The sequence below is a fragment of the Condylura cristata genome, unplaced genomic scaffold (assembly GCF_000260355.1).
Source record: "Condylura cristata isolate star-nosed mole 26May11 unplaced genomic scaffold, ConCri1.0 scaffold00016, whole genome shotgun sequence".
Taxonomy (NCBI): domain Eukaryota; kingdom Metazoa; phylum Chordata; class Mammalia; order Eulipotyphla; family Talpidae; genus Condylura; species Condylura cristata.
The window spans coordinates 45,901,845-45,928,011 of NW_004567117.1; the positions used below are offsets into that span (position 1 = coordinate 45,901,845).

Here is a 26,167-nt window from a genome sequence, read left to right on the forward strand (position 1 = left end):
GATTTGACACTTTTATTGTCACAGCAGAGCGCTCAGCCATTTCGCATCGTGAATACTAATGTGTGTCCAAGCAATGGCAAAGGCAAAGGCAAAGAACCGTATGAGAATCATGAGGCACAGACCGGGAATCAGACCGATGTGGCAATGCTAGTTAAGTAGCAATACCCCTCACACATCTATAAACTTTCAGATAACAGTTCTATTAAGTGATTGTCTTAAATGTTGTGCCATAACTTTCCTTTTGACTAATACAAGTGCAAACCAGATTGGCAGCATGGCCTTTGGGGGAAATAAAAACACACTTGTAAGTGACAACAGAAAATGTTTAAATCATAGAATTAAAAAAAAAAGTCTTAATCTATACAGTGAGCTAATTGATGGTAGGAGAGCAGTGAGCTTGTGTGTCATGGAGGGGGAAAAAAACAAGCTTGATTTAAATTTAGATTTGAGATTATTTTTAGAAGGAAGTTAGTCATTGTGAAAAGTAGCAGATTGAGGGAAAGGGCGTTATTTATTCACTGATTTAACTGACTGGTCTACCTATCAGGAGGTACTGAGGTCATGGCAGACTTTAGCCCATGAACCAGCTTAGAACACTGGGCAGAATGTGACTAAGATGGAACAAAGTGAAAACTTTGTCAAGTTATTGCAACAATCATGCTTTCTTTTCCAAGTTGTGTGTAATTAAGGCCATCACTGCAGGAGCTGGGTCCCTGCTCCTAAGTGCAGAGACAAGATGGCTCCCTGGAGGGTAACAATGGTAAGGGTTTATTGAACACCCCGGTTAGGTGCCAGATCCTGCACTATCTCCTGTTCCAGGGTGTAGCAACCTTGAACACTCGTCACCCCATGTCAGACAGATGGGCATACAGAGAGCTTCAGAGGAAAGTCAGGTATTGTTGAAAACACCTAGCAAAAGATCTGTGATCATGCCAGTTCCTGTCCTCTCATTTGTCCTGAATATTTATTACTAATGGAGGATACATTTGTTTACGTATGTTTTCTTTGGATGGAACTATCACTGAGATACATCTGTAGCCTGCGTTTTAGTCTTTTTTATTTGCTCCCTCATTTCTTGCTTCTTTAAAGTGTCATATTTATAATTTTGTTCTAAATATGTGATAAGACCCCCTGTCTCATGCATGTGTGGAATGTCACCCATGTTTTACCCACTCATCGGCTGGAGGGCACATTCGTGGCTTCCATAACTTGGCTGTCGTGCAGAACGCTGTGATGAAGGTGGAGAGGGATGCATCCGAGGAAAGACGGATATCAGCACTGGGTGTGTGTCCAGAAGGGCGTATGGATCACAGGGTAGTTCCAGATTTCCTTTAAAATTAAATGGTAGGAAAAGTATTAGAAATGTATTCTCAATGTAATGTAAATGCATGTTGAAGGATAACTGAGATATGGAAAATAAGTATTAAGTCTAAATATCGCGTATTTCTTAAGTCAACCACACAGAACTGTTTAAAGATGGGTACTTCTATTTCTCAGTGAAATAAGAACCTATTTAAAAGCATGTTCACTTAAAGATATGTACCAACAATGACAAGTCTAAATGCTCATTGCTCTGTGTGCACTATAGAACTTTAAAGAAATAGCAACTTCAGTAGAAATCCTCAATGATTAGAACTAGTTGCAATTTGTTTCAACAAAAGACTAAAAGAAATCTGTATATGTAAACATCAGGATTGTAATGTTGACTGAAATAACTTAATAATCTAATAAATAGCTTCATATTTATTAACTCAGTTTTAAAAATCAGATGAACTAAATTCCTGCCAGTGGAGGCTGGTTGTTGTGCAACCTGGCCTTTCTGCGCTGTATAGTTTATCTCTCCAAAAGGCGTGTGAGACTATTGTCAAAGACCATTTAGCAGTTTTCTCTGCCATATATTTCAACTTTCAATAAACATTCTTTTTAATTATGCTATTTAAGTTTGTCTTTTACTAGCAATCTAATGAAATACAGAACAAACTTGACCACAGCCTACTCTGTTTTCCATATTACATAATGAACACCTTATAAATTAACTTTACTGCTCTAGAATGCCTTTTACAACTTGAAAACACAAGTATGGTTATCTGTTCAGAGGCACATTGTAGCAGAATGAGACTTTCGGAGGCAAGAGCACACAAAAAGCTAAAAGCAACCTATTTTTTTTTTTTTACACCAAACCCATGCCAGTAAAACATAGGGGTAAAAATAGGTCCAAGGCAAGTGGCAATGACTTGCAAAATCTAAACTATAGTACACGGTGGACATAGAAATGGTATGTTGGAAAAGGAACACTTGATAATAATTATTTTCTGCTATGTCTCCTTTCCCTACATTATCCTAACTTTATTTCTTCTGTTGTGCAGTAGGAATCATCTCCTTACCAATTTGGGTCAGTTGTCTGATGTTAATCATTTGAATGCAGTCGAAACAAGTTTTGATAAAGAAGGCTATCTTTTGCCATCTCTTGCTTCTCAATGGGAAGAAAACCCATTGCCAGATCAAACTTCCTCCTCCTGTTCTTGCTGAAAACCTGGGTTGGTCCAGGAGATAATAGAGGATCATTAATGTGTAGCTAAAACATTTCTGGGGTTTTCCATTCTTTCTTGCAGTATAATTGTTCATCTTTCTTTTTCAAATGAGTTCTATGAAGGTTTTAGAGACTCTTGATAGAACATTTTGAGGACATGTAATATTCATAAATTATATGCTTTTACCTAGAAACAATTTTTAGAAAATAACATGCACGGTCTGTGAGAAAACAAAACTCCTTCTTGTACTTTCAGAAGTTTCCTATGAGATAATAATAGGTCAGCGAGATTCCTTTCCCCCACCCCCCTACCTTCCACAAGTCAATCGCAAGGGCACTTTCAGGAAATTTTTGTCATTGTATGTTGTTGTTGATGAACTCTTTAAGTCCAAACTTTTGGAGCTAATGATAAACACCATATATGTATATATGTATGTGTGTGTGTGTGTGTATATATATATATGCATGCAAATATATATGCATATATATACTATCTCATGTATATACGATATCTTATATATTTATATATTTTATAAATATTTCTAGATATTTGTAAATATATGATGTTTATATATTTTATAAGCATATGTTTATAAATATATATGATATTTTACATATTTTACATCACTTTTCATTTCATTCCGTGTGTGCTTTCTCATCCCTGTTGCAGACCCCGAAGGCGCCCCCAGCTCACCCGAGCACCATCCCCACGTCCCTTGTGCGGGCGCTCCCCGTGGTCTTGCGCCCCTGCGGCAGAATGCCTCCGGTTTACAGTTGCCTACTGACTTTGATATTGACCTTACTATGACCATTCTTCTTCCCCCCCGATTCCATATTTGGGTCTCCTACATGCCTCTAAGAGTGAAACCATCCACCCTGCGGTATTTTGCTTTTTTTTTTTTCTGGTTTATTTCACTAAGCATGACCCCTTCCTGCTCCATCCATTAATGATAAACAGCTTCAGAATACTATGACTGCCCACGGGGATTACAACTGAGATGAAAACATGCACCAAGTGATGTAAAAATAAACTATGATGTTACTAAAAAAAGAATACTATGGTTTTGACTTTATGAAATATGTTTTATTTTCACATTAACATAGAAGCTATTTTTTAGTCTGTTCTTAACGGGAAAGAAGCCCACACCCTCAAAAAAAAATTTTTTTTTTTTTTGAAAAAGCAGCAAACCGCAGGATATGATAGAATTAAAAGGAGGGAAAGGCGAGAAGATAGAGAAAGGGCCGGGTAGGTTCTGCAGTTAAGGGGCCGTGAAAGCTGACCGTAGGCCCAGGCCCTGGGCTGAGAGCAGACACAGGAATGCCAGGTCCTCGCGAAGTCCAGTCAGCGAGCTCCGCCCCCTTAGCGGCCGGGCAACCTGAGCCAACTCTGTGGCTTCTGCCTGCGGAACTGTGGGCGGGTAGGAGTCCGTCACGGGGTTAGCGCGGCTCACGCATCACCTGGTCTGACGCAGCCTGTGTGCTCTGAAGCTGTAAATAATTATTTTATGCTGGGTATTTTTTTTTAAAGATTTATTTATTTGTACATACAGAACTGGGGTACAGGCCAGAGGCTCAGGGGCGGCGAGAGGCTTCACCAGAGACAGAGCGGGGAGCAGAACAGGCAGATGGACGAAGTACACTGCTGAGGGGAGCAGCGGGCGGGTCAGGAGAGGTCTGCCGCGCCATGTGGTCACCTCCGGGGCAGGCAGGGATCGAACTCATGCGAAAGTGGCTTTAGCTTCTCAGTGCTGTGCTTTAACCCGCTGCGCCACCAGGGAGGGCCATATGCTGGCTATTAACTTGATCTTTAGATTATTCTTTGGAAAACTGGCACTACAGAAATGTTAGGCATTCAGACGACCCTCCTGGTTTAATGGTGAGCCCCTGGAAGGCTGCTGTTCATAGCTGGCAGCTTGCCCAACCAGCAACAGCTGCTTACCCCTTAGGAGACGCGTGTCAGATGCAATGCGCTCGAAAACCTATTTTACGCTGATCAGGTGATTTTTAGAGCAACATGGTTACCCTCTGCACAGAGACCAGTGTGCAGGAGCAAATTAGGTGAAAAAAAAAAAAAAGTGAGTCGTGCCGGGTGTGTTCGAACATCAAGTCGCATCAAACTGCCGGGGATTCTGAGCTCTGCTCCAGCTTCTACTCAAGCCAGCGCGCAACCTGCTCCTTGGCGTTCTTCTCCATCAGGTGTGGAGACCTTGGCGTTCTTCTCCATCAGGTGTGGGGAGGCCGATTCCTGTGGGAGAGAGAGGGGGCAGTAAAATGGGGGCAGGGCCTCGGATGCCCACGCCCCCACAACTGTAAAATACAGGAATAATCTGGAAATCTGGCTAACAAAGTAGGTTTTGAATAAATGAGACTGAGCTGGGCCCCGGCCAGCGTGTCCAAGATGGCGGCTGGTGCCGAGCGAGGCTGGTGCGTGCCGGGTACACCCTGGGCGGTGAGGTTGGGGCGGGGTGGATGGACTGATCCCCAGGGGCATCAACACCTACACAGACCCCAGGGCTTTCCTGGTAAGACATCGATGAGGAGGAAATCCTCTAGAAGTGCAAGTTCGGCTCTCATGGAAAATGGCCCGACAATGACCGCACGAACGTGAGCCTTTGCGGGCTGTTCTGCGCAGAACGAGGAGCGCACCAGCGGCGTCCTGGGGTCACGCACAGCATTGCGAACAGGAAAGAAAGCAGGTGTGAGTCACGTCTTTCACAAAGTGTGAGTATTGCTCTTCTAAAGCCTCACTTTTGGCAAGACAAGGAAGAGTCCAAAAAACAGGAGAAATGACTTCTGAACACATAATGGACAGCGAGGGCAGTTTATCCCCACATGATTGTTCTTGGGGAGCTACTCCATAAATGGCACAGAGGAGCCTGTTCGTTCGACATCACTGGGTAGATTCAAACACTGGGCGATGCTGAAAGCTTTACAATGTGAGCGGTAGGAGCCCGTCGGCACCTTGACGGAAAGCGAAGCGCCTCCTAGCTTCCCAGGTACAGAGGGCAGAGAAAGCAACCTTGGGCCTTGCTAAGAATTGGCAGATGTAGGACTTCTGCGCACATATATAAAAGTAAATGTTCTAGTTGTAATATCAAAATGTCCTTCCTGATATGAAAGGGGGGTTTGTTTATTTACCACCAACATGTCCTCGTGTGAAAACTTGAAAATCAGCACGATGTGGAACACAGTCCACCTGTTGGCAGACCCTGGCATTGTATTTGTTAAGCCACTGGCCTCACTTCTCATGATAAGCTACAGGAAACCATAAGGTTTCCCTCAGGGCCCTCATCACTACCAATAAACATACACATTAGTTAAGTGTCACTATATCCTAGGCATGGTTACACTGCTTATCATTTCTCTGAAGGAACCCCCACGCCCCAGGGGGTAAGGAAGACATTTAATGAGCTCAAATGCAAAACACCAGCCAAATTTGACAGTGTTGCTGAGAAGTCAGGGTATGGAGAGATGGGTCAGTTTGAGAGCAGATGCTATGACAGAAATTTCATGCAAAGGTGGGTTTCAATAAGAGAAAGCAAGCACTTTCACTAAGGAAGCGAGCACTTTCACTAGAGAAGCCAGAACTTTCACCAGGAAACAGACATTGATAGCAGGTCTCCTAGACCCTGAACTCTAAGCAACTACATATATTTTTACCTAACTTTCAAATATGCAAAACCAAAAATTCAGATCATGAAAAAACAGCATAGCATGAATTGCCTTATTTAACGGAAGATTTTCTTAAAAATTAATTTTACAAATGCTAGATGTGACTTTAAGAAACTCGCAGTGGTTATAAGAATTAGATTAGGAAGGAAAAATACTGGATGGTTTCTCTCATAGCAGGAATATAACAGGCGAGAAAATAATGATAATGATGAACAGCTATATCCCAGAGACATTTTGTGGGTGTGGAGTGGGGAATGGGATCAAAAACAGTGGGGGATGGGAAATGCGCTGGACTATGGTGATGGCACATGGGTGATTTGGTGATGGGAAACCCAAGGGGATTGCAACTGAGATGGAAAAATGCACAAAAATATGTAAAAATAAACCATTATAAAATTAAAATGTCAAAAAAAGAATTAGCAAGATTTATATCAGCAAAAATACAATAAAATTTGAAAAAAATAGGTTTTAGGTTAACGCATAATGTTATTTAAAATATTTTACAAAGAACAGTTTTTAAATGTCATATGGATACTAATATATTTAATGATTTACTTCTGGTCATTAAGCATTTTTTTTTCTAAAATGATGTATGGTTATATTCATATCATGATATTGATTCTTCTTATTCAGTTGTGATGCTTGAGGGACATTCTACAATGAAATTACTTAAATACTTGGCTTTCCCACCCATGTACTGTTACTTCTTTGCAATCAGACACCAGGATGTTTGGTTTAGCTATTTTCAACACAGGTCACACACATTGGTGCTTGGTGGGGATTCAGGCATCTTTGCAAATTGATCAACTGATTCTGCTATTCATTTTTGGGTGATCCATTCCTACCTCTTCACATGCGCTGTCCCAAACTCCTAAAGGCCAAAATGATTTAAACAAATGCAAAAGCAAGAAGTTATGGTCAAAGGGCATATTTTTATTAATTCTCATACACACACACACAAAATACATTGAGGAGATTTTGAGGGTTTTTTTTTTTTTTTCTTTGAAAGGGGTTTCAGATTTCTGTAACATGGTCCAGGAGACTTCGCAATGCAGCCAGAAAGTTGAGCACATTTTAATACAGTGATTTTATGAGTTTGTATTCCCAAGAGGTCTAACTCCTGCCTGAAGTGAAATTAGATAAAAGAGGGCCCACTGGAAATTTCACAAAGGCTTGAGAAACAGAAAATTTAGGCTGGCATTTGTCTTTCAAGTGCACAAGGTCACCAAACTCTGTCTGTTCCTCAGGAAAAGGACCTTGGGTCTCTGGCCACACACACACATGTGTAGCCAGCTCCTCAAGGCACACACAACATCCATCATAATAGTACAGCAGTGCTAAGATGCACACACATACACTGTGAGTTTACACCAGTGTGCTGTATATGTAAAACATGAATCACAGAGCTGGTATTCATTAGATGACTCGTTACTTCATTAAAGAGATAAATGAACCCAACCCCTGTCTTTTAAGCAGCATGCTAAACACACTGAACAGAGTGGATACATTTATGAAGAGACACAAATCATATTATTTCAATTCAGGGAAATAGTGGGGAAAGAGCGAAAAAGGATTGTTTTAAAAAAAATTACTATACTGGCCCTCCCTGGTGGCGCAGTGGGTTAAAGCACAGCACTAAGAAGCTAAAGCCACTTCAGCATGAGTTCGATCCCCACCCGGGAGGTGACCACATGGCGCGGCAGACCTCTCCTGACCCGCCCGCTGCTCCCCTTCATCAGTCAGCCTGTTTTAATCCCCACTCTGTCTCTGGTGAATCCTCTCACGGCCCCTGCACCTCTGGCCTGTACCCCAGTTCTGTATGCAATGATAAATAAATCTTTAAAAAAAATTACTATTAAGATTTAGGGAAGAACCTATTATTAATAGCATTAATCCTATCGTTTTCTGTATTTTTTAAGTTGATTCTCTGTGATTGTATTGCTTCAGAAATCATTTTCATTAAGTGGCATGGAGTGCATTTCCTTCTGCTATAAGTGCATTTTGAAATAAGGGCTGGGCAGGGGGGCTTCCTCCAGGGCCTGAGAAGAGAGTGTCTTTTCTTATTTAATGTCCTTTCTTCCTTTCTAATTGCATATTTACTGCTGCAGTAACAATGGTTCATGATGTTGTAGGTACTTGGGGATGCAGCTCACACGTCTTCAGAAGCGGGTCCCACAACACATGCACCACCGAGCTCCCAGAATCCTCCACCGCAGCTCCCAGAATCCTCCACCGCAGTCCACCGGGCCCTCTCCCCTACTGAACCCCCTCAACCTCCCCCCTCTCATAGCCTCAGTTCTCTAGGAAAACTAGGTTTGATTTGGATTTGGGTATGAGGAGAGAGTGTACGAAGCTGCTCTTTCCCACGGCCTCAGCCCCATGCTTGGTCTTTTGGAAAAGACCAAGATGGATCTCAGGACCCGCACCCCAAAGCGACTCTCGGAAATGCAGTTGCAGGTACAAATGCGAAGTGGAGCCCCCCATTTTTCTCAGGGATTTCAAAATGAAACACATAAGTGAAAATAGTTATAAACTTCTTTTTTATTGACATAAAAGGCACCCCAGTTCTGTCTGCTAAATGAATAAATCTTTAAAAAAAGAAATCTCCAGAGGGCCCTCCCTGGTGGCACCCAGATTAAAGACAGCACTATCAAGCCATCAGCCACTGGGCCTGAGTTCGATCCCCAGCTAGGGAGTGACCCACAGGGTACAACAGACCTCTACTGTCTTTCCCCGGCTCTCCTCAGCATTTCTAGTTCAAAATATTCCAAAAATAAAAAGAACTATATAGTCATAAATATAAATAATATATTTTCTCTCTTGAATTATAATTATGTATCACGATATTTTATAAACATTTTAAGATGTATTTAAAATAGTTGTTCCCATCAACCTGGCTTTATTAAATGAAAAAAAAAAGAGAGAGAGAGAGAGAGAGAGAGAGAATTTAACCAATGTTTATGTTTAAATAAATAACCAACTACGCAAAGTTAAATACCTCCTAAGGGGGAAAAAATGAAATTCAGTCCTGAGGCTCCCAGAGCCAGAGGAAGGAAGCTGATTCTGGGGGAATTGATTGGAAGATCAGAGAGAGTCACCACGCCCATTTCAGTGAGACACAGGTGAGCATCTGTGCTGGGGTGAAGGAGGTACACAGACAATTTCATTTTACAAAAGCTGGAACATTTACATTATATTTAATCTGTCCTCCCCATTGACAGGGTTCGTGTTCATGTTGTTTAAGTTCAAATCTGAAGTGAAACTGCAGCACTGACTTAGAAATCCCTCCCTCTCCAGAGGAAGGAAAGGTGTCTTGAGGCAAAATTCAGGGTAAGCTCACCCCAGCTCAGCACTGTTCCAGAGGAGCATCCTAGGGGTCCCAAGGCACCTCCACACTAGCTTCAGAGGGGCGTCCACACCCGAACGTTGGCTCCAGGTGAACTTCAGCGGTTCTCTGGTACCATGACACAGCCTAACCTGTACTGGCCGCAACTCACCTTTATTCCTTCACAAGAGAATCCAGCTGGGAATCTCATACCCAGCGATAATGACACAGACAGACAAGAAAAAGAAAATGTTTAGGGAGACCAACTTGCCCACCCACCTTTCTCTTTCTGCCATATTTATGCATACAGAGCTGGGGTACAGGCCAGAGGTGCAGAGGTGGTGAGAGGCTTCACCAGAGACAGAGTGGGGAGCAGAACAGGCAGATCGACGAAGTACACTGCTGAGGGGAGCAGCGGGCGGGTCAGGAGAGGTCTGCCGCGTCATGTGGTCACCTCCGGGGCAGGCGGGGATCGAACTCATGTGGAAGTGGCTATAGCTTCTTAGTGCTGTGCTTTAACCCGCTGCGCCACCAGGGAGGGCCGAGCTAGTTGTGTTTTGAGGGAGAGGTGGTGGTTACTCAATGTCCTTTTCTGCCTCACTCTCGCCTCCCAGCAGAAACTCTACAGGACAGTCATGGAGCGTGAGGTGTCCATCCCCAGGAGACTGTGGAAAGAATAAAGGGAATGAAAGCAGTCCTTTAAAAGGCCTTAAACACGAGGAGAGGGGTGAAAAGTGAGCAGACTTAGAGACAGTTCCTGCCAGTTTCAAGTGTGTTGTGGTGCAGGAGCTGAAGATGCAGAATCATAATGAAAGAGTTGAGACAGCAAGGGGGTCCGAAATGAATCTTAAAATCAACAGGGTAAGCGCTGGGATGAGATAAAAGGAGGAACTTAAGTACAAGTGCATGCTTGCAAATTCCACTCATAGAAACTGGAAAGGATTTCACCATCCGTGTGGTTCCTCACACCACGGGTCCCACTGCCTCACCACCCAGCTGGAGGCCTGCGACTGGGAGGTGTGCTGAGAGAAGGGTGGCTCTGGGAAGCCAGGCCCAGGAATGTCAGCAGTCAACACAGCAGGCACCTCGCCCCTCACGGTGTTTTTCCTGTTGCATACACAGACATCACTAGAAAGAGCTACAAGTCCAGTCGAAGCACACACCCGCCCCACTCCGGGGACAGGCAAATAAGGGGTGCGGGTGTACTGCTCAGGGAGCCCACACAGCAATGCAGTCTGTATTCTGTGAGCTTCAAGGCCGCCCGCCGGCATTGCCTCACCAGCTGCCTTCTCTGGCCATTTGCAAGTTCACTTTTCATGTGACAGGGTGACTCCCCTCTCCCACCCCACCCCGCAGGGGCGAGAGACAAGCGTTTTCAGCGAGCTCGGACAAAAGCCCACTCTGACCGCACATGTTGGTGGGAGTCTTTTTGGACCGAAAGGTATGTGTTTCCGGTTTGATTTCCTTTTAATGGACAACATAAGTCCTTATCACATATTTAAGTAGCAAATTCGGTATTGGTAACCGCAACAGAAGATACCAGGGAGGAAGAGCGGCTGAGAGGGCCGGTCCCTGCAGGCTGTGCTTGAAAGGGGGTCCCGGGGAAGGTCCAGCCTGGAGGCCAGGTGCCATTGGTGCCGCGGATCCATTCGCTTTCTTTCTCGAGGATAATGCAGGCTGGGGGACACACGGATGGCATTGTTTTGTTTGGACTTCTAAAGGGCACTTCATAAGGCGTAGGGGATGAAAAGCCATTTTGAAATGTGGTCTCTTGGGGGTGCTGAAATCAAAGTACATTGAAGCTGGTGAAAAGAGAGGCACAGAGCCGCTGGGCTGGACGCTGAGCGCGAAGCACCTCCTCTGTGGCATTTGTTAATTTTTTATGTACCCATGGATCAAATCCATATCGTTGTGGTCCTTTTCTCCCTGGGAATAATGGCACCAGCTCTCTGCACAGAGCACAGCAGGCGCATGTGGCCCTGGGCGGTGGCGAAGGGGCTTCTACCCGGCTCCTCTCTGCACTGCTCTGGGCTATTGTTCTGAGAGCCAGGAAGGCGCCTGGCAGCCTCCAGCCTCCCGCCCTGCAGGGGACTGGAACAAGGTGGCTGGTCTTGCCTCACGAAACGCACACACACACCCTGCCTGCGTCCTCCGGAAAAAGGATTCTGCCTTTTCTTGATGGCACAGAGCAACCCGGCCCCCTCAGAGGTAGTTGGTGGTCTTGGTGCTCCTGAGTGTTCCACGTTCCGGGCTTTTCAGCAAATGCAAAGATTCCAAGGCCTTCCAGAAGGCCGTGATAGTGGCGGTGTGTGGAGGGCGGGGGGGGGGGGCGGGGGGGCGGAGCGAGGACAGAGGGTACAGACTGGAGCATGTTTTGGTTTGGATTAAGTTTTTCTGAGAAGGAAGGACGCAGACTTGACGGCTCAAGTCCTGTCATGTCATTGATTTAGTTCTCGCCCTTGGATTTTGCTCCAAACATAGACTTAAGTAGTTGTGACAGAGAAGAAACTGCACATAACTACATCAGATAGATCCTGTATAGAAACTTTGCTGGTCCCATGTGGGGCCCATATTCATATGAGCAGGTTTACAGTTATTGATGAGAGAGTTTGAAGTATAAAACACAGTTACTGAAAACAATGTGGCGATGGGTATAAATGGTACAGAGACCAGAGGTGGGCTTACACGTGTGTTGATATGTTAGATGAGACATGTGTCAGCTACAGGGAATCTTAGAAGTGCATGCATGAGCGTTCATGTCAGTATGCTCCTGAGCCCTCGGTTAGGATACACACCCCAGGTACGTGCACTGCTTCATTAACTTAGAAAAAAAAAAAAAAAAGTAAGTTTAGAAGCCACTCTCAGGACACAAGAAAATGCAGATATTTTAAATTAACTTCCTTAAAGTTATGAGGATCATGAAAAATTAATCTTCAAACTGGAAGAGGAAAGGGACAGTATTTTAGAAAAGCACTTGAGGCTTGGAACAAAATTTTCTGATTAGTTGAAATGTATTCATTCTAAGCCTCTCATAGCTAAAATACCACCCATGACTTGAACGCATCTTTTCCTCCTCTGTCTTTCTCTCTTCCTCTTCCCCTTCCTCTTGCTCTTTCCCTCTTCCTCCTCCCAGCTTCAATTTAATATAGCACTTCTCTGATGATTTGGCACAATCTCCTTCTCTAACAGGAACTTAAGATTTTGGATCTATTAGCAGTGCATACATTATTTATTAACATGCATCAGGAAAGTAATTTTGCAATTGGCAAGCCTCAGAAAGCTGCAGAAAATTATCCTGCACCACCCCTGCACATCCTTCTCAGCAGTCCATGGCCAATGCAAACATTTAAAAGCAAGCCTTCTTTGCTGTCAGTTGGATGGAGGAAGTATAACAAATAGCTTGTTTCGCTCACAATTTCCCCTCTGTCCATGCAGCGATAAGTGGTGCATTAGCATGAAGGCTTAAAAATACATAAGCATTCATCTTGAAATGCTCTGGAGAATTGGATGAATTATTCTTACACATCAGTTTGGGAGAAGTCTTCAATGGCTAGCTGTGTTGTTGTAAACTCTGGTAGGTGGTCTGCATTGCTAAGTCATGGCCACATGGCTGGGTTGCAATGTCTGGGGCCCGAGATGACCGATTATAAATAGAAGGACTCCAAGCAAGACACCCAAATGCATGTCTCGTATTCTGCAGCCGCTTCCCTTTAGAGAGCAGTAAGCAATGTGCGCGTTTGGGACTTCATTTACAACAGCTGACAGCTATCTGAAGCCAGCTATGCATCAGAGAAATTGAATGTATGCGTGTGATGGGTGAGGATTGATTCAGTGTGCGAGTAGCGTGGCTGGGGGTGTCGGATACAGTGTTGAAGGTGCAGGGACACAGATGTAATTGAGCCATGCTTGCAGAGAGGACAGCGTGTGCCCAGAGCTCAGGAATGCAATTATAGAGACAAAAAATAAATATTTGAACTTCCGTAAAATATTTCGTCTCCCTAGGATTAAAAAGGTCAACCGAAGTTTCTGTTTAATCATAATTTTCAGTGTCATTAGAGTGATTATATGTGATGAAATATGTCCTAATCACTTTAGGACACATTTGACCTAATTTTACGGACATGTGCAGGTACCTCTTTGGCCCAAAAATAGTGAGAGTGGCTTTTTTTTTAATCTCACTATTTTGTTTTGCTTTTATTTTAGGCTTAAGAAGAAACCAATATAGCGCAAATGCTGAATGCCAATTTAGAGTCTTTGGAAACAGACAATAGTGGAAAATGAATCCTACTTTTAAGGAGGCAGTTTAAAACGATAGTCTCCCAAGGATAATTTAGGTTTGATGCTATGTGAAGATGCCTTCATGATCCCCAGGGTTTTCAGGAGCTGGTTACCTTAGTGATTTTATTCATCTCTCTGATGCTGTCTGACAGTTGAGATGTGCAGGTTACGCCTGCTGGCAGAGGATGGTTTTAAACTACAGGATATTGAAAATAAGATGCTTCTTGGGAGTGGAACACAGAATCCTTTCCCATTTTGGAAAGTGATACTCAAAGAACGCACGTAATGTCGCAGTAAGGTTTGTGTCTTAACATTTAGAGAAGCTTCCTATTGAAGTCCACCCTCCGGCAGACAGCTACACGGATGCAGACGAGGGCTGATACCATGCACACGTGTGGAACTGGAGGAAGTGCTGAAGGTGTGCTGTGAATCCAGAGAAACCGATACACCTGGGCAAAACCAGGTCTACATTGTGGAGAGGGGAACAAGATGGCGTCATAAGCGCAGATTAAAATGTCACAACTGAATGAAAGACAATATATTGAACGACTAATATTTCATCCAATCACCCGATTCACTGAGTCGGTAACATTATGTAAGTGAGACACTGCTTACTTAAGTCCTGAAACAGGAGCAGAAGATGCTCTGGACCCGACATGGCATGGCCTCACGCGTGTCCTCCTCAAGATGTGTGTCTTCCAAATCCCAATGTCCCAGGAGATGGTCTCAGGAGGGAGGGGGAGTCTTTGGGAGGGACTTAGGTCAGAAGGAACCCTGAAAACTGGGATGAACAGGTATATAGACATCACCCCAAGAGCCCCAACAGGAGAACATAAGAGAAGGTGCCCCTGGAGCCCAGAAACCCTCATAGACTCCACACAGGCCAGAACCCTGACCTTGGATTTCACTGTCCAGAGCCGTAAGAATTGGTTCTGGTCATTTCTAACCCCCGTCCGTGGTGATTTAGCAGCCTGAATGGACCAAGGTGTGAGGGATGTCAAAAGGGAGCTTTCTTTAAAGCTGGTGTCTCCACTTCTGGAGATTAAAAATAAAGTCCTTCCCAAAACCCATTTCATAATCCATGGGGGTTCAAAGCTCTTCCTAAGGCGTCTGCGAGTCTTTTTGCATCTTCTAGTCTAGAAGAGCGCTGCGTCCAGATCCTCACTGTGTGGCCTCTTCCTTCAGCTCTGAGTCATCTCACCGTGTCAGGAGAGGGCTGACCCCCGCAGCCAGCTCTCACCGGGCCTCCACACACAGCCCGCACAGCCAAGAGGGCAGACACCGCAGGGAACCTCACAGCTCCAGCTGCACAGGTGGTCCAGCCTGCAGACGAAGACCCTCCTGCTCCCCTTCGCTGGACAGCTTCCTCCAGCAAACCTTCAGGACCGCAGGCTCCATTTTGTGGAAGTCGGGCGCTCTTCAGCCACGCAGCTTAGTTTCGACCCACTTTGCCTTTCAAACCTTTCACGATATTTGACAGATCAAAAGGTTTCTCTTGCAATAACCTATCAAAAAGCAACTGCAAATTTACATGGTAACATTATGTTGCGTTCATATTTGTCCTTTGCATAGATTATTAAGACAACCTAAAAATAAGCATTTTCCATTAGAAATGGAAGGCTATCCTGCAATCATCAAGATGGATTAGACTCGTTTGTTTTCTCACAAATATACTTCCATCTTTTTTCTCACTTAGAATTTTCTGAGGTTTTCACTCTATCACTTAATACATATATATATATATGTATATATATATAAATATTTGCTGCTTCTGTTAGATACCCTTGGAGTCTTTATTCCATAAATTTGATACCCTGTGTTGATGAGACAAGTCACATTCTGACTCCCTGGGGCTCCCTAAAGCACTGTCAGTGGGCAAAGGGGCTCCAGCTCACCACCAGTGAGCTCACCAGGTGCTCGGGGCTCCTGCAGCTCCCCACAGCCCAGCGCGGGGTGTTGGCTGCACAGGGACTTCCCGCTCTCCACTCTGCACTTTGCTGCCTGCTGCTTGAAGACACATTCCCCTTGCGCACGTGACGTGGAACACGTCTTCGAGCGATGAGGTGCCACTGTGTGACTTCCTCAGCCTGATGTCAGCGCGCGTCTTTCACCCGTTTTCAAACTGGCTCTTTGTTTTCTCTCCTTCGGTCCAAGAGTTCCTTGAGCATTTTGGATACAGGATTTCAAGAAAGAAATTCTGGTCGTTTCTCTCCACTTGCGGTTTGTCTTCTCATTCTCCTGACAGTGTCTTTGTGAAGTTTTTAATTTTAATGATGGTTCATGGATAGTACCTTCAGCGTGAGAGCTGAAAATGTCAGCACCAGACCAAAGTCACCTAGACATTCTCCTCTGAGATCTTCTAGGAATTTTAATGCAGACACTGCTCGCTTGTGAGGGAGCAGGTCAATGGAGGGAGAGAATATAGGGTAGCAGGAGAGGGGGCATAAGGGCACCCACAAAATGAATTCAAGTGACAGTGCAGGTGGCAGGGGCTAACTGCCCGTCTCCCTGTGCATGAGGCGAGGGGCAGGGGAGCTGGGGTGACGGGTGGCTTCGGCAGAATATGGTCTGTTCTTTGTGTGAGCAGAACGTTAGGGTTTTCAGAGGACCCAGGGCAGGATGGGCGCTTGGGACGTGTGCAGGAAAGGAAGAGAAGGAATGTGATCAGGGGACCTAAGTCAGCTTCCTCACAGGGCTCACTTTATTTCCTAATTGATTGTAGCTGAAGCATTTAATTCTCCTGCAGGCCCAGGGGTAAATGCCTAAGGTGAGTCTGAACTAAACTGTCTTCCTGCCTGGTAGCCTCCACTCGCCCTTCTCATCCTAAACAGGCATCTGATCCTTCCGGGTTCTCTTTTACAGCTTTCAGTCACTTTCTCACTCAACGATATTGATTGACAACCTACAATGCATCGGAAGGTGTGCACATGCTAGAAAACAAAGGAGGCCACATTTATTAATGTAAAACTAAAACTGAACTAAAGCTAGAACTTCAAACTCAGGCGTCAGCCTTGGCTGAACAAGCACTGAGTGTGTCCGACCTCGGGTGTCTGTAGCTCCTCAACGCCTCAGTGTGAGGGAACACTGCTCGCCACCGCTCTGGAAAGGGAGCCTAGGTTGTGAGCCCCCAACCGCAGGAAGGACCGGCCCATCTTGTCCCAGAAGACAAAAACAGCGGCACATCAAGCCCTCCGTGGCCGCCAGCCCAACGTGGCACCCGATGGCAGGCACAGCTTTTGCGCTCGAACTTCAGCGATAATTTTACAAGATGCAGAAGGTCTATCACAAGGAGAACACGGAGTAGCACAGAGACGTGGTCTCGCGCACTGTGAGATTGTGTAAAAATGAAATGAGAAAACACTCAACTTAAATTTAGAGATTGGTTGAAAATGTGTCCTCAGTGGCAAGACAATACCTCTTCCAGCAACGCTGGCGGGACTAAGACATGGTTCAGTTTCTCAAAACGGTAACAGGCAGCTCTGCTCTGAAGTCCTTTTTTAAAAGTATCTATTCTAAGCCAGATTCTGCACTGGAATTGTAGGGGAAAAAAAGATACTGTGATTTCTTTTTCCTAAAGGAACTTTCAGAAATTTGGAAAATTGCTCAGAAATAAATTTCAAGAGTTTTAAAAATAAATGTTTCTGCTAACTCAATACTCTATATCTAAAGTACTACCAGGGTGTTAATTTCCAAAAAGGAATGTGGTAAGTGTTGACAATTATTTTTGACATCAAATTACATACAAAATATATATGTGCAATGTATATGTTATTCCTACTTTTAAATTTATGTATGTGTGTACATCTGATGGCAAATCCCTAAAAGATAGCATCACTAAAAATTACATAAATAAGGAATATTAATGATAATGGAAATAATAATAAACAATTGGATGAAAACATATTTTTAATATTTTGTAAGCTATGGCAAAATGCATCTAAGTGTGTGTCTATGTATATATATTTTGAATACGTGTACATGAAATGTAATGATATATGAGCAATTGTTATTTTTAGAGCTTAAACATATTGTCTATGTTTTCTCTTTAAAAAGAATTCTCTATAATTGCAATAATTCATTTATAATCATGAAAACAATGTATTTATCAGAGTGGAAGACTCTAGAACAATTTATCAAAGTATCATTCTACTTACTTGTCTACTTTTCTATTAGTATGTCCCATTCGACTTAAGCCAAACAAGCAGTGACATCAGAGCAGATGTAATGTAACTCATGAGATTGTACTGTCTCTAACACAGAAACAAATAAACAAACAAACAAAAATGAAAGCAATAAAAGTCCTCTCACTTGAAAAAGAGAAAGAGTTGCATGGCTCTGCCACACCTAATGCCATCTTTGACTAAGTTGGCATCTTACAGTACCACCAGGGTGAAGGGAGTCAGGGGTGAGGAAGTCCCCAAGTAAGCCTTGGCTGGTACTTAGTGGCTTCATTTTGTTTCTCGTAGGTCCGGTAAGTGTATACACAGACTCGTCATCATCTAGTTCATTTCCACCACAAAAGCACGCATTTAAAAATACTGAGACATTTGCTGTTCCCCAAGAACAACAAGCACTTACGACGTGGCAGTGACTCCTCACTGGTCAACGCTACAGCATCCAAGAGTGGACAGAGCAAACAAAGTCCAGCTCCCAGTGCATATGAATAGAGAGCTTGAACTCCAACGACTTTGGCCTTAGGGTCTGCAGCTAGCACGAGGACTCTTCTTTCCGAGAGACCTGGGTCGCCAGTGAGCTAGCAGTATGGCGCCCGTTGGGGCTTCGTCGCCCTCACCTTAAAGTGGGGACTGGGGAACCCCCTCTGCAACACCAAGGTGCTTAAAATCGCAACATCGGAGTTATCACTTGAGTCACTGACTTCAAGATGCATCAACATTGCTTCTCTGCAGAGGGACACCTGCAAGGAGGTGACGTCAGGGACGAAGTGGCGGGTGCTTATGACATGTTCTCCTCTGCAGGAGGTCAGAAACACGACAGGAGGCCAGGGAGGAGAACCACGGCGCCCCCCGGAGGCAGGAAGAAACGTGGGGGCCCGCGCGGTTCACAACAGGCGCCGTCCCCCCCACTTTGCGGAGCTCTTGTGTCGCCTTCTTCTACAAGACATGTTTATGAAGTTTTGCTTTTGAGAAGCCTTACATTTCATGGTCCCTTTTAGCATTTTCCACTTACTTCATTTTGGTTTTAAATGCTTATCACCATCCATTCGGGTTTGTAGTATTCAACATATGGCAGTGCAGAGAGAACTCAATTTTTACAAATTTCTCATTGCTTTCTCCTATGGAAATTATCTTGTGTTTCATCTGCCTGGAAGTGCAGTGAGGCTGGAAGCTTCGGGATGGTGCTTCTCCTAAGCGACTTTCAGTTGCAATGCCTAAAGTTAAAAGGGGATCATAATTGGCTCCACGCTTACTTTCTTCTCTTTTTTCTTCCTGAGAACACTCTTCACCTTTGATTTCTTCAAAGTGGTTTAAAGGGGAAACTCTGCCCTTAACTGTGGCATCTTCTCTTAGGTCGAGTTCTCCGGCCACCACTCAGCTTTCCATGTCAGAAGGAGCTGTGTGATTTTACTTTCCCTCTGATGTCCTTCATCTAGTAAAATGTTTGTCCTAGGATGATATCCGTCCACGCATTGTTCTTGAAAAAGAGAAGTGGATGACGAACAGACCACTAATTAAGCTGCTGGAGGAGAGGCGGTGTGATGGCTCCTTTCTCTCATAAAACACTAACCCTGCAGAAGACGGTAAACTCTTCTCTTGACACTTGAAGACTTAACCATTCTGATTTGGATAAAAACTGCTACTAATGTTTTCACCTTTTCAGTAGCATGATGAAAGTGCCCAACCATGAAATAGTGCACACAGATGACCCATCTTAATTAAAATGAATTTGCTTATTCAGTAGAGTTGCTTTTCAGTAACTCCTCACACCACTAAGTTACTAGAAAGTGTCAGTTTCAAAAAGATTAAATGACACTGATCTGGGAGAACTTACTTTCCATAACCAGGTAATTAAAAAAAAATAATTACAAGGCTACGCATCTTTTTAAATGCTTTTCTAGAACTATAGAGTTGATTGACATGAAGCCTCCTGATCATGCTGTTTGTCTCGGAAGGTTAAACACAGTCAATAGTGAAGTAAAGAGATTATCAACACAAAGTATTTTGGAACTGCAATAGGTCAATGACTAATGCTCTTGAACAGAAATAGGCAAACCAGAGATGGTATATTCTCTTTCAAAAGAGAACATATTTAGTCATCCAGCCTGCCCTTTCAAAAACAGTCATACACTGAACACAGAGAAAAAAAAAAAAAAACAGATATGGGTGACTGTAACTTTATCTGGGAATCATTTTCTCCAAGACATGACTGGCAGTTTCTTTGTAAAAGCTAAGAAAATTCCATGGTAAATATACATACCAAAATATGTTTAGAGAGCACTTTAAACCCTTTTAATTATGAAATATGAACTCCTGAAGTAGACTGTATTAAAGGAAAATTCCAGTTTATTGAATTATTGAGTAAAGGGTGTTCCTACAACCACCTACTACAATTTGACCAGGACAAAGATGTTGCTAGGAAACAGGAATCCCCTCTAAGTGTGTCTTCAACCTCCTGCTTACCTGCCCAAACTGCTTGCATAAATAGCATGCCATTAATTCGTTGTTTTTCTTGAATATGCACCTCTAACTACTATAGTACAGCTTAATCTGCTTATGAATGTTACATAAATAGAATCATTTGTATGCATATATTTTATCTGCCTTATTTGTTCACGGTAAACATTACATTTTTGAAAGACAGTTATATATACCTGATATGCATTTCAAAGTTTAAGGTAATACTTTGTAGGATTGAGCCACAGTTGATCCTAGACTGGCAGATGGTCCGTGGATTGCCTGGGATGCTGGCAATGATGAGTTCCCACACAGACAGCAGTCTCCGGAGCCTCCCCTAGTGGGGTGCACCAACCATCAAACTGTAGGAGCCCTCTGCTCCCACAGGCTCTGACCTCAGTATCCCGCTGGTCTGCCCCTGCCTCAGAGTCTTGGGGGAGCACGTTTCAGTCAGCCTAGCTCCAACCCCCTGCTTGCTTTGCTGGCTGACCACACTCAACATCTTATCACGTTCCTCAGCCCCCCGTTTTGGGTCAGTTTAGCAAGCATCTCCCTAGTCTTGATGTCTCTTAATTTTAGGGATTTTCCACCCCTGAGCATCTCACTTCAATAATTTACCCTAAGTCGCTCCTTACCCAGGAGACTTACTGTCTTGAGAGCTGAATCTGCTCTCTCCCTATGGCAATAGTCTCGAGTAAAGTTTGCCTGGCTGCTTTAACAAGTGTCAGGGTAAGTTTTCTTCAAAGGTATCTGCAGCGGAATGAAGTGTCATCATGGGGAATATTCTAGGACATAAGGGTCTTGCACTTAAACAGTGTTTCCTGTTTTCTGTCAGGGGTATAACAGGTCACACTTTCACCACTCGTAGTCAAGTTCCCTGAGTTCCATTTTTGCCTTCCCTTGGTTGTTTGGATTTCAGCCTGTCCTGTGGCTACAGAATGGATCTAATTATTTAAACAACATGTCCCTGTCAGTGATGAGGCAAAGCATCTTTGCCCTTGTATACTAACCTGTTGAGTCATTGGAAAAGCCCCATAAGGCCCCATTATAGCTTCTCATTCTTGCTTCTGTTCTTAGCCCATTTTCTCAGGGGTTGTCTGCCCTTTTCTATTAAAATTTAGATTTTTCTATTTATTCTGGAAGTAGTGCTTCATGATTCCATATGTTAAAAATAATCTTTACTTTTTTTTAATGTTGGATCTTGGTTTACAAAATTCTTACATTTACTTATTTTTAAAAAAATATTTATTTGTGCATATAGAACTGGAGTACAGGCCAGAGGCACAGGGGCAGTGATTCACCAGAATCAGAGTGGGGAACAGCACCGGCAGATGGACACTGTACATGGGAGCGGCAGGGAGACAGGAGAGGCCTGCCACCACGTGGGTCTCCTCAGGGCTGGGATCGAACTTGCAGGACAGCGGCTTCGGCCAGCTTTGCAGTGCTCTGCTCCAACCCATTGCGCCACCAGGGAGGGCTCAAAATTCTTACATTTAATGCCACTCAGTTTATACTGTCGCTCTCTATAGTTGTATTTATTTTTCACTCTGTTGATAGATCTGTCAATTCTGATATCATGAAGATATTCTGTGAACTTAACTAAATGTGCTTATTTGCCTGCTTAGTTTATTAGCGCACATGCGTGCACTGACTCTATATTCACAGTCCCCATGCAATTAATTTTGGTGAGTGGGATGCAGTGTGGTTCTAGGTTTCTACCTGTTGTATTAGAGGAGATTCTGTCATCCCACACCAGTTATGAAAAGGCCACCTTTCGCCTCATCTAGCGTCCCATTGTGTCCTGGGCCAACTGCTCGTGTCTGGAGAGGCTATTTGAAGGCGATCTGTTTTAGCCTGTTCTCTTTGTCTACCCTTGCATCAGAACCATCTGCTATAAAATTTGGCTTTATATATGGCAGTTCAAGTCCTCCCACTTTCTTCTCCTTTAAGAGTGCCTGGGCTATTTTGGGGTTTTGCAATTCCATGAAAATTTTAGAAACATCTTGACAAGCTCCCTTGAAAATGTTGTTATTTTTATGGATTTTTTTAAACCATATAGACAATTTGTGATGATCTGACACTTTTGCAATTTTGCTTCTTACAAGACACGAGCCATCTATATCTGATTATTGTAACTATTTTAAATCCCTCGACATTTTCTGCAGTTTTCTGACATTCCGCGCACCTCCTGTGGTCACGTTGTAAGACCCTTTGACCCAACAGTACATTCCAGGAGTCACCTCAGTGACTGGTCGCTGTGCACCTCTGGCCATATTTTTAATGACTGATTAGAAGCATAAGCTTGTTTTTATTGAAAGACACCTTATTTAGTAAGGGTGGCTGAGTGTTACAAAAACTTAGCAGATACTTAAAAATTATGAATGCATTTGATTTTATATTTTGAAAGGACTAAGGACGCTGGACCCTAACCCAACATTATATACGAGATCCTTTAAGTTCCCTCCATTATGGTGTGTATCCATTTAGATTCTCTGTCTCTCCTACTTCCAAGACTCTTAAGATGCCTTAAGGGTCTTGGAGAAGCTTAGAGACTGTTTGACATCTCTGCGTAGGGATGCAGGATGCGGACTTAGAGGTAAAGGAAAGAGCAGTCCCTGGAAAGTATCAGAACTACCTGTTTCACGGAGATGCCCAACTGGATAAGGCAGTTAGGCAAACACCTTAAAAGAAGACTTTCCGAAAGACATAGGGAAATGCAAACTGTTCATATACTCTCTTTGCGAGCGCGCCCCAAACATCACAAAGACAGACTCAGGCGATGGAACTCAGCGCGAGGCTTGAGCGGCGCAGGCAGAGGCCTGAGCGGCCTTTCTGAGCGGCCTTTCTCGCTGCAGGAGGCTGGCGTAGGCTGGCGACCGGCGCTCGGAGCTCCCCCAGGCCATCGGCGGCCCCTGAAGCTCGAGGCCCCTTGTGCTTGTTCCCCCAGTTTGCAGGGGTGCTCTGACCTTCGATGTCCGGAGTTTGGAAGCAGAGAGAGGCATCTTGGCAGGAGAGGTGGGGAGTCTGTGCCCAGCTGCGGACCCCGCAGAGAGGAGGCTGGTGGGACACACGGTGCCCACCCTGGGTGCTGAGTGACAGCGCCGGCCCCGCTGTTTAACGAGCGTGAGCATGTGTGTGAGCATGTGTTTGTGCATGTGTGTGTGAGCATGTGTGTGCATGTGTGTGAGCGTGTGTGTGAGCATGTGTGTGTGCATGTGTGTGAGTGTGTGTGTGAGCATGTGTGTGGGCCTGGGGGCATGTGCGCCCCTGTATGCAGGGCCACCGACGCCCAGTGGAAAGCCAATGGCGAGCGCAGCAGCGTGGCTTGGCCTGCTAAGCCACCTCAGTCCCGCGCCAGGACAGACGTCCTGAAACAAGACGCAGTCTCAGCCGCGGGGAGGGCGCCCAGCAGCCTCCTTCAGGCCCACCCAGCCTCATTCGGACGCCGCGGACATTTGCGGTCTGTGCAAGATGCTTGCAGTGTCCAGGCAGCCCCAGAAACCGGGTGAGGGCATGGACTGGCCTTCGCCTGCCCACCCAGGAGCGGGGGAGTTTCCTCTCGCTGCCACCTGCCTTTCCCAGTTTCTGCTGCCGTAACAGAAGTACCGTAGCCTGGGCAGCTTCCACCAGCCGAGACTGAGCTCGCATAGTGCCGGAGGCGGGACACCCAAGGGCCGGAGGCCAGCGGACATTGTCTCTGAGAACGCGCGCCTCGTTCACGCCCAGGAGACTGGATACTCTGGCTCGGTCTGGTTCTCCCCCTGTAGAGAGCAAACTCAGGGCTCATCACCCCTGCGCAGGTCAGGCGTCACTGGCTGCCGCTGTGCCGCAGGCCTGCCCAGACTTTCCTTCCCTGGACCCCTGAAGCCTGTGGGTGCCTCCGCTGTCCTTGACTCTGTTCTTCCCACCCTTCTCCAGCTCCCAGTCTTCTGTTCTTCTCAAACACCTGGTCCTGGTGGAAGGCCCCAGCCTAGGTCCATGCTGCTAAGAAGCTTTTTCTGCAGACAAGTACCTGCCTCATCAAAGCCTGGCCCCCTTCCCAGGCCCAGCTCAGTCAGGACGCCCAGTCTCTCTGCATTGCAGTCCCTCTGGATTTTCTGCAGAATGTTCCTCTCTCCAAACCCCTTCGTTGATTTATATGAGTCAACAGCACTGATCCGTTCCCTTATAAAGAGAGCACTAACTCAATCCTTCTTGCTGGCTGCTGTATCCCTGGGAGGAAAGAGAGTCTCTCTGGGACACAGTAAGGGCCCCGAAAATATTACTTTTTAAATAATAACTGAACAATGTAAAACTTAAAGTATTCTTGTTTTCTCTCCCCCTTTCCTTACTCTCATTAGTTTTTCAGGTTCTATCTGTGGCTACTGCGTCTTCTATATTCATGAAATATGTGTAGGTGGAAATTTAAGTCCAGTGTCCTTGGGGAGGGGGGTCTGCATGGACTTTGTGGGCTGTACTGTCACCCCCATGACGTTTCGGTGGCACTGAGGCCAGAAGCTTCAGGGAACCCAGCAGAGGCCCTGGGGTCCCCAGGGGGGCAGGACCTCCACCAGGAGAGTGACTTGGAGAAACACAAGGACAGGGTCCTCGGGGCAGGTATTCTCACACCTCATTTTAATTCATGGACTGTTACGCATTCAACTTAAGCCAAACTTGAGCATATCATTGATCTGTTCAACACGATTCACAAGAATCATTTGTACTCACGTAGAACGTCAGTGCCGGTGACTGGTGTTATTAGGTGAAAATGGAATCTGGCTGAAAGGAGAAAAAGTAAGACATACAGCTGGGAGCAATTACCATATAAATGGACATTAACTATCTAAGAGAGTTCTCCAACATAAAATAAGTGAAGCTGGTCTTTGGGGGTCTGATTTCTGAGATTTTAAGTTGGAATGCTATTTCAACCTTTTTTTTTTTAATTCTGCCCTTAGGAAGGAAGAAAACCTTCAATGACAAGTTACAAATCTCAAATGTCTAGAGCTGCAAAATATGTCTATGCACATGCTGTCTGGTTTCAATGCGTACAAAGTCAGATAGAGCATTGGCATTTTTTAATGTGGTAATTGTAATAGTGAGTCATCAATATTCAAATAACAAAGTAAATTTATTATAGGGTTTAAAATGTAGTGTGGATTCCAAACTAATGAGGGTTTTAATTCATTTTTCTTCTGCATTTTTAAATTTATAGAGGTAGTCCCTAAAATCAATTTGGCATGGAGTGGCAATATCTTCAAGAAAAATAGAAAACATGAGAGAAAAATGAAAGCTTTTGAATGTAATTCCTTAAGGAAGCTAAAGTACTTATATTGATTTGCTTTGCTGTTCACTTAATATGTACCTTAGGTTATAAATCACCCCATCACTTTGTTCATCTAAAAAATGAATCAAGATTCTTACTGCAGTAAAACAAAATGAAAAGAAAAGGAAGGGGGTGACAGAGGACAGTGATGGTGGTTGTATTTCATTCTCTTTATGTGGATGCACAAACGAATTAGTCCTATAGCCAAAAAAGTATGAATTCAAGATGCTTAGCTATGACTGAGACCAAATTTAAAAACTATGAAGTTAGTCAAGAAAGTTTTTTCTCTCTTATTTCCAACTTCTTGTTTGTGTTTTAAAAAGTCCACACTATTATGTGGTTGTTGTGGACTGTTGGACTTCAGTGACAGTGCACTGGATGGAGCTTTCCATTTTACAAAACAATTGTACATACAGGCTATAAGGACT

The 26,167-nt window shown here is 44.4% G+C and overlaps 1 protein-coding gene across 1 annotated transcript in view; it reads right to left on the minus strand.

Moving 5' to 3' along the window:
• The window catches only part of CBLN2 (cerebellin 2 precursor), a 33,937-nt gene extending 9,852 nt beyond the window's left edge, over positions 1-24,085 (minus strand). Inside the window, exons 1-3 of the mRNA XM_004684033.2 lie at positions 24,044-24,085; positions 4,700-4,775; positions 3,812-3,938 (exon numbers count right to left, since the gene is read on the minus strand). Coding sequence (XP_004684090.1) covers positions 3,812-3,938; positions 4,700-4,775; positions 24,044-24,085 — 245 coding nt within the window. The remainder of the gene's footprint in view (positions 1-3,811; positions 3,939-4,699; positions 4,776-24,043) is intronic.
• Positions 24,086-26,167: the final 2,082 nt, after the last annotated feature.